General features: G+C 45.2%; 1 protein-coding gene across 1 annotated transcript in view; it reads left to right on the top strand.

Annotated features, from left to right (window-relative positions):
* The first annotated feature begins 5,207 nt into the window (after positions 1–5,207).
* Positions 5,208–14,110, top strand: part of LOC144097883 (uncharacterized) — a 30,767-nt gene continuing 21,864 nt past the window's right edge. Inside the window, exons 1-2 of the mRNA XM_077630491.1 lie at positions 5,208–5,322; positions 12,088–12,239. Of these exons, the coding sequence (XP_077486617.1) occupies positions 5,224–5,322; positions 12,088–12,239 (251 nt within the window). The 5' untranslated portion in view covers positions 5,208–5,223. The remainder of the gene's footprint in view (positions 5,323–12,087; positions 12,240–14,110) is intronic.

The following is a 14,110-nucleotide window of genomic DNA, read 5'->3' as shown; positions in this document are numbered from 1 at the left end:
GTACACACGTTGCCTCAGCTAGTTACAGGTACCTAATAAGTGTAGAGAGGTGGAGGCCGCATATACCTACCTCCACGCAAGTCCCTAACAAAACAGGAAGCCCCTGCACCGCAGGGGCCTAATATATAATGGTCGAGTATATTGGTCAATCAAATCTGTTAATCAAATCGGGTCACGTAATCGACTTGACTCGCCGAAGTAGCCCAAAACGCGACGTTTACGTGACAGGGCGTGACATCACGCCCTCCTTAACTGAGTACATAACGTGAGGAGCGTCGACGCGCCTAGGCACGAAGTCCACATGTGGTGTTCAGGCTAAGCCACCGCGAAGCTACCACTTCTCCCTCGCTTTAACCAAAGCTAAACCACTGTTATTTTTATGTCTAAAACAGAGCTCGTTCGATCAAACGAAGAAGCTATGCAGCATGGTGGCATGATCACATAAACAAAAAAATCTTAGCGCATGGTGCCGAGGTTGTTTTAGCTTCGCTGTACGACCTCACATGAGTTTTAAATTTTTCGCTTGAGTTTTATTTGCCGTTTTTCACTTGTCGCCACCACGACCGTACCGCTCACTTCTATGCGCAGAAAACACAATGCGTTCGGTAAACAACGTGATGGGTCGAATAAAATTTAGTGAGAAGTGAACGCCTTTTTCTTCTGGGTACTCGTTCTGCGGATGCCATGTTTCTTTGCAGTTGCAATTATTCTTTTCTGCGCTGCATGTGTTGACGTGCACAGCGCTGTGGCAGAAACACGACGCTTAAGCAATACACGTTGCTGCACAACGACACTGCTGCATAAACGTGGCACTGGATTATAGGTTGACGGCATACATTTTAATAAATTATCATTGACGATGAAAATGTTGACGCGCATGTCATTCTGGGTCAGTGGACACCTGATTCGCGGTATCTGGTACGTGGCAGTGGTACGTGTCCACGAGCAAAGAACTGCTTTCGCACAATATTTAATTGCTAACACACACACACACACACACACACACACACACACACACACACACACACACACACACACACACACACACACACACACACACACACACACACACACACACACACACACACACACACACACACACACACACACACACACACACACACACACACACACACACACACACACACACACACACACACACACACACACACACACACACACACACACACACACACACACACACACACACACACACACACACACACACACACACACACACACACACACACACACACACACACACACACACACACACACACACACACACACACACACACACACACACACACACACACACACACACACACACACACACACACACACACACACACACACACACACACACACACACACACACACACACACACACACACACACACACACACACACACACACACACACACACACACACACACACACACACACACACACACACACACACACACACACACACACACACACACACACACACACACACACACACACACACACACACACACACACACACACACACACACACACACACACACACACACACACACACACACACACACACACACACACACACACACACACACACACACACACACACACACACACACACACACACGCACGCACGCACGCACGCACGCACGCACGCACGCACGCACGCACGCACGCACGCACGCACACAAGCACACACAAACACAATTCGCTCAAAAAGAGAAAAGCGATACCTGATCTCTCCGCCATCGCGAGTTAGTCACCGAAGCTCAGTTCTTATGTTATTGGCGCGCTTTCATGTTTCCCTTTGCTGAGTTCGCCTGCGCGCTGACTTCAATTCTCCGCAAAGGCTTTTAAGCGGAACTCCGAGTGCGACACCTCCTTTCATCAGAGCACGTTTCACTGATGTCGCTCCTTATTCTCCGCAGCTCCGATCCTTCAGCATCGGGAGAAGTTTACACGCCTCCTAGTGGTATTCGCGTCAATGCTGCTTTTAATCAGCCCTGCGACAAAAAATAGGGTGTCTTAGTGCAGACAAGTCGCCTAAGCTAACGACAGTCGGACTATACAGCCACCGAACAACAATATTAACTTCTGATTTTCGCCGTGCAGTTGTGTCGCTCATCTTTCTACGGACGCCGCGTCAATATGACATGGTTCGGAGGCCGCTAAAAGATGCAATGTTATATAAAAAGCTACGGGAGCAATACATCGGATTTTGTGCTTATTTTTAGCGACTACTAGCTTACTCACATTAGCGATCCAGATCAGCTCTCCGATTCCTTGATAGAGCAAGGTATCCCTCGTGGTCAAAACGGAACGCAAGATACGAATCTAATTCACCTACTGAAACGCGCTCTTCCATTTTGTGAAGCAAGACAACTTCCTTCAGATCACCCATTGAAATGCGTACCAAGTGACATCATTACACAGATCATAGGCCTCAGCGCTGTTACTCGCTGCGCTAGAAGATCTGAAGTTACGCACATCGCTCGAGGGAGACTTTGCCACTGTCCCTATCTACCATGCTCGCGATATTGTGTAATCTCCCAGTCGGCTTCGGCTGCACGACGAAAACTGTGACAGCAGAGAAGACCTACAAGCCGATGTTCGCTGTAAAATAGAAGGATGGCAATGGCCATCCATTTAAAGAATGCGCGGCAATAAAAACTGTTTTCGTTAGTTACGCAAGAAAATGTAACCCACTTCGGCACAGATATGTAATAGTCTATGCTGATTGAATAACAGCACTTTTCTTTAAGCTACATTGCATACATTCTGAGTAATAACAACTAAAACCCTCGTGAAGTTGTGGTCATCCCCGCGGCGTTCAGAGGTTAACAAGAAAGTACGAAAGATTATTTTACGAGTTCATATGTACAAAGTGCTATTCCATGCAATTATGTTTTGGTTCCTCTCTAAGACATACAGTACTTGTTGAATAAATGTTCAGTTCCACCTTTCGTATTCACATAAAAACGATTCTTACGAAAACTACTTTCAAGATTAAGTGTGCATGTACTGTACACAGCTACATCGGAAGCTTCATTTCAGGCCTCATTGTATCAGGGTGCGCTCGCATGAAAACAGAAACATTGTACCGTCAGTCAGTGAGAAATACCTATGACATGAGGGATAATAGAAGCATAAAAGGTGAGGAAGTTTGAACATGGACATTTTTCTCTAGATCACCTAATTATCGTATGCTTTTGCTTTCTTTGAGAGAAATGTGAGATTGCAACCAACGGAAGCTCAGATCTTCTGATCTCTCCTCTTCTTGGCGGTTTTAACATGGATGGGGCGCCGTCGTCAAGAACCCAAAAATTCGCGGTACACCATAACCATGAGAAGTGCGATTCGCACAGGAGACAAAGAAGTATCACTTTTCATATTTATACTCCTGTTTCGTGTCATTTGTTTCTCACGCGACGCATGGAAAGCTGAATGGGACGAAAAACAATTGCAGAAATCGAAAATCTTGCCAAAATGGCCATTCAATTTTCCGCGGCCCCTCTTAAAGGGTCGAGAGTAGAAATTGAATTTGTCCTGTCAGCCTTAAACTCCCGCATCGTGGAGGAACGGAAACTGCTTTGACTCAAAATGGAATATTTACAGGACAGAAAAGCCGAATAAAATGCATAATAGGTTTCGCCGTCATCGGTGTACTTCGAAACTAATTCATGGTGCGCCAACCACGTTATTTCCTTGACGGATCCCGGAGGCTAGCTTACCCCTGCATTCGCTTCGAAATGGTGATCGCGTCTTTTTTTCTTTTCTTGGTGTACATGTCACGAGTTTGAATTAGGCGCCGAGAGATTTTTGACATCTAACTGCTCGTCATTATATACGTATTTCAATGCCAGGCACAAAGCGATGTATTTAATAGAAGCCGCATAAAAAATTCCTTCTAAAACAAGAAATCTAAGGACTTCTCCGCCGTGTTAGTTTAACTGATTTGGTGGTCAGAGGAGAAATGGGTAGTGTTCTAGCGTGACGCAGATGCTGGCGCATGTGCCGTGCTGACGATTCCCCTGTGACATCCTCTGTATTGTGCCCCATGTTATGAGCCGCTCCCTCATGCTGCTTTCCTGCTACGCACTTACGATCGTTGTCACGTGATCACGAACGACGCCCACTCAAAACCTGTATCATTAGCTTGTCACGTAATGGCCGGAAAAAATGCCGACAGGGCGCTTGTGTGACGTCAAAGGAAGACAGAAAGCGCATTCAATATAAGCGAAATCATTCGATGGTTTATGTTCAGAAAGAGGTTGATCGGGTAAGCGATTGGGGCTTGGCGGTCAGCAATTCCCTTCAGTGTGCGGATGAAATTAATGGCGTCATACTCTGTGGCACGCATCTGTACTGTAGTGAATTTTAAAGATCCTCCTGCCTCAACCGCAGCGCCGCCTGGGTCGAAATTGAACACGGAGCTTGGATATTGCAGGAAATTTTGCATGACAGCAATTTTAACAACTGTACTTACCTGATTCGAACGCGCATGATGCAAGCCCGGAATCGCCAGCGCCTCTGTAGACCACAAATTGCGCTTTCAACCCCTCGGCAGAAACCCGGTGTTGCCGCTTTCAGTCTCTCGATCACAGCGGAGACAACTAAGCTTTAGATCAGTCGGGGCCGCATTTATTTCGAGGCTGTAGTTACCGCAGCACGCAAGGTTTGTGCCGCTAACGAGCTAGAGGTTAACTGTAGGATTTTTAACAGCCGCTAAAATGAATATGCTAGTCATAGTATTCTTTTCATAACTTACTGCCTTTGTTATCTTTGCTTTGTAAAACCTCAGGCAATATTTCGCGCAAGGATACAAAAAATGTTTTAAATAATTCTCTTGATTCCCAGTCTGCTTCACACATACCTATGACGTCTCGGTTTTACACAGCTACGTTGAACATGTTGCTATCAATGGAAGAAAAACTGGCAGTCTCTACTGAAGGAAGGCGGACGCTTCAACCATTTTGAGCGCTGTTCAGCATGACCCCATCGTTTTTTATACGAATGTAGTCAACACAGCGAACAAAAAGCCTCACAGAGAAGAATGCCCTGCAGCTGTTAACTATGCTCTGCAGGAGGAAACGCATGTACGTGGAAGCAGCATGTTTTTTTTTTCGTTACAGATATAAGGGGAATCGGAGAGGCAGCAGCTCCTGGCATCTGTTCAGTTCATGAAAACCGGATCCAGTAACTGGTTGCGTCGCTGTTACTATGGCTAAAACCACAGTTCTATTGGTTTGTGTAGCCTGCTTTCTGGCGCATGGTACGGTGAGTGAGAACTGTACAGAGGAAAGAACCGATGCATTCCAGGTAAACTTTATTTTAAATTCTCTGCTTTGGAGAAAAGAATTTCTCAGATTGCGACTAATTGAAAGAACTGCTGCGTAACGATACTTCACTTGTTCGCAACGGGCAGGTTATGAGGAACTAAGAGTGGTTAATGTGTTTCTGAACACTAGAGAACTGAAGTACTCAACTAAATTCGATAACTCTATGCCCCTGCATGTACAACCACTTTACTGAATTGTCAGGTACAAAGCAAGAAAAGCTGTAAAATTATTTTCAAACTATTCTAATATTTTGTACATCGCGTTTTACATATGAAAACTATTATAGCACAAAAGAATACAAAGCAAGCTTTCTGCTCTGCGAACAATTTCAAATTTGGAGTGACTTCGTCATTTTGAGACAACAGCCAAGTTAATCCTAAGTTAATTTCTGGGCTGTTTAAAAGCCTTACCTTGTCAAACTGAAAATTACACGTTCTGCGTGACATGCGCGTTATAACAGGAAGATCTTACGTCCGCCGTTGCGGTAGAGCGTGGCTCTGGTGAACATTGTCAAGGTTAGGTTGCATGCAGTATAAGCACAGTCGAAAGCAGAAGCCTAGACACTCGCTGTCTTGGCTGATTTGATAGCGCACTTCAGGCGGCATGCGGTCGTCGCAGTCTTGGATATAACCAGCGGCATGTGGTTGTTTTTCTTCCACTTTGGAACCTTCAGATGAAAAAAATGGTTATACTACTAATATCCAATTGATCGACACCACAAACTTCACAAAAAGGAAAATGTAGACATTCTACGCTTTCTTTGGTATCAGTGACTGTTGGCTTCCTTCATAATTTTGAAAACAGTGGCATTTGCGACACATTCTTCAGAACTAAGATATGAACATATTTTCATAAATTTTATTCATATAACGCGTTTTGCACCGCTATAATAATAACTGAATAAGTTATGCACTTTCAATATTTCTTGGAATAAGCCTTAATAGGATACTCATGACAAGTTCATATCAGCCTGTAAGGGAAAGCTACCGCGTCCTAATAATAGCGGCTACACTTACAATAAGCGGAGCTTGTAAAAATTATAAAAGAAAATGCAGGTACCGCCACCACCACGGAATTTTTCAAGTTAGCAGTGGAGCAGTGAAGAAAGTATTTGCGCTGGTAATTGAGGACCGGATACATCTCTTTATCCAAATGATGACCGCAATTTTTGGTCTGTTCATGACGTCATACATTGGAAAGCAGAGGTGAGTAAAGGAATCATTTCAGCGTGCAGTTTTCTCTCGAAAAAGTGCGTCTTTTGCTTCAGAACAAACATCCGCATAAGAAGAAAGAACTGTTTAATTCACTTTTACAAAGAGCCGGAATGGGATGTAGTCGCACTCAGTGGGCATCTTAGACAACTCCCCTTCTTTCAGTCTGTTTTTCAACACGCCTAAGAATTTCTATGTGGTGCCTCAGTTGGAGTACCTATTTATAAATGTGGGCATCGCTTTGCCTTCATGCACCTGCACCTTGCTACACGCTCTAAACGCATGCTTCTCCGCATCATTCTTCGCTCTAGACGAGGAAATTATGTGCGGATCTAGAAGCTGTGGCAACAACCACCTTAAAATGATAAAACGTACGGCCTCCTTGTTAGACACCGTATTTACGGCGCTCTTATTGTAAGACGTATGCAGGTTTGCTTCAGTACTGCGGAGGTTGCGAATGTCCAGAGCGCAAATTATCCTGTACTTCTCACAAGTCCTCAGTGGACGAGCCGATTTCTCACGTGCTGAAGTGCCCCTGTCTTTCCTTGCAACAACATCGATATCCGGCACCATGATTCAGCACTCTGTCTCCGCTTTGCCATAAAGTTCTGAAATTGAAATCTTGGCTCGCGGGGTTCTGGCATGTTCACTAGGACAGACTGCAAGTATGAAAATTGATTCCCTCGGTCCAACTTGAGTTAGTAAGGACATGTATGCTGCCGTGCCATGACATCATTAAGGTTAAAACAATGTCTATAAAATGCGAAAAGGCTGCAGGTACGGGAACGTGTCTAAAATATTTTGTGCGGTGACGGGTAGAGGTTTATGAATGCAAGAGATGTGACTGTGATTTGATTTAATGGCTTTAAAGACTAGTCAGTGAACTTTGTCTCTGACCATTTCCCCAGCAGTTGTCTTCTCTCTCCCGCAACGTTATAAATTTAACCTAAAAGATCATCCCGTCAATGGATAGCATGGCATGTACTAGAAAACACGGGGCATGACAGAGGGAGCTCGGACGAAAAAGATGTCGAGCTTGCTGTCGCGATAAATGGCAGGTCAGATAAAGGTTGCCCTGAGAAGCCTCATTGCCACATATGCCAAAACGCCGAATGTTGTGGCGTATGGACACACCTAACGACATGGGCGAGGGCTCTGTCTTCTAACATGTGTCTCACGTGCGCGCGGCTTATCCGGTCACTAAGGTTTATGAAATAATGGTCAGATCATCGCCCCATTTCTTGTCTCAGGCCGTCGTGTCTTCCACTCCAGACTAGCAACGGGATGGGGGAGAGGGGAAGATTCCTTTCGGAGCTGGCAAGTGAAGGCATTGTATGGTTTCTAGGGGTTTAACGTGCCAAAACGACTCAGGTTATGAGGGATGCCGTAGTGAAGGGCTCCGGAAATTCCAACCCTCTGGAGTTCTTTAACGTGCACTTACATCGCACAGTACACGGGAATATAGAATTTCGCCTCCGTCTGAATTCGACCGCCGCGGCCGGGGTCGAACCCGCGTCTTTCGGGTCAGCAGCCGAGCGCCATAACCCCTGAGCCACCGCGGCGGCCAGACCATGAAATTTGCGCAGACAGCCAGACGACAAGAGCGGCTCTGAAGCTACAAGTTTAGGAAGTAAGTGGGCTTTAGCGCCTACACCTAATGATACTTGATTGGAAGTTAATGGGCAAGACGGCAGGACAAATGACGGTGATATGATTTAATGGCTGCCGGCTACCACGTGAGCACACCGTCCGACAGCATTGCACTTGTTGTGGACTTCTTTCTCCCGGAAGAATATGAAGTTGTGAATTTCTGCTCCTTTGTGTCTGCTTTTTGATGTGTATATTTGCATGATAAGTCAGGAAAAATATTACGGGGAGATATTTACTAAGGTGTGTACTCCAGTCGTCACGGTGTTGCAGTGGTTACGTTGTTCGGCTGCTGACCCGAAAGACACGGTTTTCATCTCGGCCGCGGCGGTCGCATTTCGATGGAGGCGAAATGCTAGAGGCCCGTGTACTGTGCGATATCAGTGCAAGTTAGAGAACCCCTCGTGGTCGAAATAACCGAGCCTTCCACTAGGGCGTCCCTTACAGCCCTTGTCACTTGAGCAGGTTAAACCTTCATAAATCCAAGGAGTGTATTCCGCTAGTCGGGACCCAACAGGCTCGACTTAATGGCAGCCCATACGTGCGCACAGCCAGTGTCGTCTTCTTGAAGAAGCGAAATAGTCACTTCCTCGTCTGGCGGCTCGATACGCGCATGTAACGCTAGGTAAATGTGCGCTATATATTGGCTGACTATAGACAATTGCACGAAAGTTTTTGCAGACCATTTACCCTATACCTTAGGGATGGAATAAAATACATTTTATTTGGGCGCCGCGCTGGCTTACTCGTTACAGCGCTCGGCTGCTGACCCGAAAGACACGGGTACGATCCCTGCCGGTGCGGTCAAATTTCGATGGAGGCGAAATGCTACAGGCCCGTGTACTGTGCGATGAGAGTGCACGTTAAAGCACCCCAGGTAGTCGAAATTTTCGGAGCCCTTTACTAGGCGTCCTTCATAGCCTGAGTCGCTTTTGGACGTTAAACCCCCCATACACCAAACCAAAATACACATTAATCAATATAGCCACCCTTCGCTTTTATCACGGCTTTTGCCAGTTCGGAGTACGCTTTAATAGCGGCCCACAGAGTTTCCTGGAGATTTCACCATGCTCGCTCCAGCGACACATTTAAGGCCGTAATGCTGGTGTACTCACGGGCGCAGGACTTCTCGGCGGGAGTAGCCTACACAGAGAAATCCGCGGTGTTTCGATCAGGAGGGTTAGCAGTGCACTCTTCCATTGGAAAGAAGTCAACCGTTTGAGCACATCGGCACTGCAGGCTCTTTTTTGTTTCATGCGCTGGAGCACTGTGCGGCTACTTAGTCCAAGGCCTCTTTCTGAAGTGGGACTGTGTACAAGATAGGAGATTTGGCTCCAGAATATCTTTGACGTATGTGTTTGTGTCGCTATTCGGTCTTTTTGGCACAAAAACAAGAGGACTGCGGTGAATGACGAATACCCCGGCTAAAGCCATCCCAGATGATGGATGGCAGTTTGCAGAAGCCTTGCAACTACCTCCACGAGAAAAGTGCGGTGGAAAATCAAGTACACGAGAGTTCTGGGTGTTGCGATGTGCCTCCACCGTGAAAAGTTTCTCGTTTATAAAGAAACTCGGCTTACGCTTTACCGTCGACGACTGCATCAACAGGACCCGTGGTCCCTGACCCACGAAGCCGTGCAGCCATGATTCGCGTGTGCCCTGTCTCTGGGCCTCCGACATCCCTTGCCTTTTCTGGAGTTTCTAAGAGAACATTTTGAGGTCCCGTAGAAGGACTGTTATCACTATTTTGACTGACATGTTCACCTCCAGAGCAAGCTTTCTGGTATTCGTCCATGGCTGTCGCTTAATCATTTTCTTCACAATGTTCCTATGGTCAGGAGTGGCCGCTGTGATGCGACGATCAATGCTGAATCGGCCCCTATGTGTGCCTCATTGTAAATCCGAATGAACAATCGTGCAGTGAATTTTCAGACGTTTAGCAATCGCAGAAGCAGTATGTCTATCAGTACGTAGCTACGAGATTGAGGGTCGGTGTTGCCTAGAGAATTTCATTTTCCGAAAAATGTAAACACCCGCATAAAATGCAGTAAAGCACAGAAAATGGATTGAAGGAACATTTTTAAAGTCCACGCGGAGAAAAGTTTAAAAAGGAAGCACATTTATCGATCGAGGAATGTGTCAGTGTTGATGGCGCACGTTTTTCTCGCCTATTCTCTACACTAGACGCGTCGATCCACCAACGTACTTGTTTTCAGTGCCATCTAGAGTCGCCATTTCTGGCAGATCAAGCCCTCTCTTACTACATTTCCTCATGCTCTCCGATTCGTTACAGTTTGCGCCTGCTCAACGTGCGCAGAGTGTAAAAACGCCCGATATGTAGCTATGCGCAGCGAAAAATGGATGGAAAAGTTAGCGTTCGTTTAGGTCGCGAGGCATCGTTCGATAAAGCACTCGGTTGTCGTGTCAGCAGCTCTCGATGTGACTTTAGCAGTCACACCACGTAAGCCACGCTGCACTGCGACAAATAAACAAACCGACACGTTAAAACAGGCCTTCTGCTAAGCAGGTGTGATAGGCTTCCAAGTTGATGAAGGATTGGTTCCAGCTGCTTGTCGTCGCTCTGTAAGCCACCGTTAATTAAAGCAGCTTTATTTCAGCAGAAATTAGAAGCGGCGTCTGAAATAGCGAAGACAAATACCGCTACTGTTCCTACACAGGCTTCAACATTTATGCACTCTGTTGAGAACCTTGTATTTGCCGATATAATTTGAGTGAATGAAATCAAGAAACATGTGTTTTTTATAGTAAAATGCTTGGCGACGCACTACTATTAGAGATCAATATATGAGACACACTAAGGAGTAGTCGTTAACAGGCTTATTAGCTCTAATATGAATAAATACAGGGTCACGAACCAAATAGACGGGCTAAATAACAGGACGAGACGACACTAGTCCAGCCCTCTCACCGCATCCTTGTGTTCGATATCCGCTCGGTATATTTCTCCCAAATGAGCTATCGTCGCGCATCCAAAGCGGCTGGTTACGCATTTCCTGCAGGCAATAACTGCCGCCTGATCAAATTTTGAGCTTGAACTCATACGAGCACTGAGGACAACGTCATCTATTTGTTGTTCGAAGTAAACAATGTTCTCTGGCTCTTTCTGGGTGTTTCGACGCTTGTCCAGGAGTAAAAAACTTAATTACCACTGACAAAAGCGGATTTAAAAATCTTCCGGAAGTTCGAGGTTGTGAAGTCCTTTCCGAAAAGGGTGGATTGCCACCGTTTGGAAGTAAGACGGTGTGTTGCGTAGCGTTTGGATTGCACGTTCGCAAAACTGCTGCAGACGACAGCATTTTACTTGAGAAATCTGCGGTTGATAGCGCTGCCTGCATTTAGGTTTTGAGGCCTTTTCTGGCTTACAAAAACTCCGTTTTAGAAAGGGTGTTCTCTTTGCGTTTAGAACGAATTGCCCTGTCGACACAGGCTAGGTTCTATTCGTCCTTGGTTTCCTTTTATGCATCAAGGCTACAAAATAGTGGCAATTCAAGCCTGCATCTTACCCTCGCTTTCTTTATAGGTATTTGCTAAAGTAGGTAAAACAGAAAATATGAATACTTTTTTAACCTTACCTAAAGTATACGAAACAATTTTGAAAACATTGAAGAGAACTATGATTAGCAGACCCTAACCATAATATGAACAGTGTATGAACTATAACTGACCGCAGTCATTCCTGAAAAAAAGTTAGAATGAAATTCAATTTCTTTCTTTCTGGTGTTTATGCAATTTTATTGTTTAAAATGATATTTGAACTTTAAGGAATTCATCCTCATTTGTTGTTTTTCTTTTGAAATGAAGCTACACACTTATGCCGAAAAGCATTTAACGTCATTGTTTATTAATAAGAGCGGCATTTCTTGCAGGTCATCCATAATCTACCACACACTGCTGCAGCTTACTCTTCGGTTCCGGATCCATCGCTCCTCTGCATGACAGCTGATCTGATATACTTCAATGAAGCAGAAGGGATACTAGGCTACTCGATTCATTTGAAAGGACTGAATGGAACGACGAAGTAAGTTTCCAGCACCCTATCCGATAAAAGGCAATGAATAGGCTTTTGGTGGATATGATTAAACCTTAACGCCTTGATACATTAGCCTAGGTGTGGAAGACCTGCTCATTGTTCGGCTGAATTACACAAATTCTGGACAGCTCTCTGACTGGCGCGCGAAATCCACCTCCAGCCATTACATTGGAGTAAATTATTTCAGGTGGATTTGTATATAATGTATATTACCCCCTAGCCCTATCCTTTCTCACTATCGCTTTCGCCTTTCTCTCCGTCTCCCTATCATCTGACTGTTCATTTATTCCCGCTAGCCGCAGCACAAGCGCTTCAGGTTATGATGGCAAATGCCACGGCTAGCAACATCTTTTCCTCGCATCGTTATTTCATTTAAAAATAGACACTAATAACAACGAAGTAGCGACCACTATTTGGTTCAGAGAAGAATGCGCACCCTTTCACAGAAGTAAAACGCCCTAGGGGCTTAATTCTACACGCACAGTGGGGCTGTGGTAGCATCCGCGGAAGCTGTAATTTTTTGTCGGCCTTAGAACGAGAGTACTTCATCGTTCAGGAGATTCAGATCGATTGAGATATGCAATTAGCCGCAAAACACGGCTCAGAACCAAAATTTGTTTTGTGTGTTTTCAGAAAAGGCGTACTTCTTAGCTACCTCTATTGCCACCCGACGCGGTGTCTCGCTATCTTTGGCGTTCATGTTTTTTTAATTTTTCAGTTTCATTCAAGGTAGGATGAATATTGAGTTTTTTCGAGTGCCCTTTAAAAAAAGCTGTCAGTTTCCTTCGCCTCTTATGTATACCGATCACAGTCATTCCTTTCATTCTATTCGAGATTGCCCTAGAAATATCTCGTAAGCAGCGCTCAGTAATCTTCTCAGTATTTAATTTTTTTTTAAGCGAACATTTCAACTTTAGGCTGCCCTACTCAGTTGCTAAGTAGCTTTGGCGTTAGGCTGACTTCATCGTACACTGTGCTCCCTTCACCAGCTATGTGATAAATTCGCCGCTATGCGGATGTAAGCCTAGCGGAAGACAGAGCAAAAGGTAAACGACCGTACTTGCACAGCTGTGACTAACCATCAACTGCTCGCAGCAGAACGTCAGATAACATTTTAAACCTCTGCAACAAAGATCGTTTGCCTATGCCCTCCATCTTCGCACTCCTGAGCTATCGTAAGCCTTACATCCGCCACACTTGCCCATGTGACGGGAGCATAGACCTTAGATGCAGTCGGGTGAAAAAACACATCTGCTTAGCCCAAGCAGAGAGTGCGGATATACTGGCATATTTAATGACTTCAGAATCATTGCTAGCCGTTAAACAGCGTTTTCAGCGATAGACGACGGAAGTGTTCGACTTTGGGAGGCTCGGTATTTTAAAACTTCTGCGATCTACCTTTCAAATCGAATTTAGCCAGGGCCAACAATACTGATGCAACTAAAACGAGAGTAGATGCGTACACTGTGGAGAGCCTCACCATATCTGATGTGAGTGAAATCTCATTATAAATTTCTGCGATATATTTTAGGTTCTTGAAAAGCCTTCTTTGTTAACTTGTGCTAGGCTGTCATGGTCCTGGCTGCGGTGGTGCGTGTTTCAAAGCGATACACGCGTTATTGGTGAATTTCCCAAATAGAAAAGCCATTCCCCTTCCCCTAAAAATGAAATTTGGAGGGCTAATTATAACTTTGGCTATGCCTCTTATAAATTTAAATTTATCAGCTTCTAGAACCCTCCTTGTCTGCTTTACTTAAAAACTTCTATTGGACAAACACTTTGATTTCTTATCTCCAAAGGTCGCGCGGACAGTAAGTCTTCCCCTGCGCCACATTCATCTCCTCCCGAATGTCTGAAAA

Source organism: Amblyomma americanum, chromosome 7, assembly GCF_052857255.1.
Source record: "Amblyomma americanum isolate KBUSLIRL-KWMA chromosome 7, ASM5285725v1, whole genome shotgun sequence".
NCBI lineage: Eukaryota > Metazoa > Arthropoda > Arachnida > Ixodida > Ixodidae > Amblyomma > Amblyomma americanum.
The sequence above is the reverse complement of the archived record's forward strand: the minus strand, read 5'-3'. Positions and strand labels throughout refer to the sequence as shown.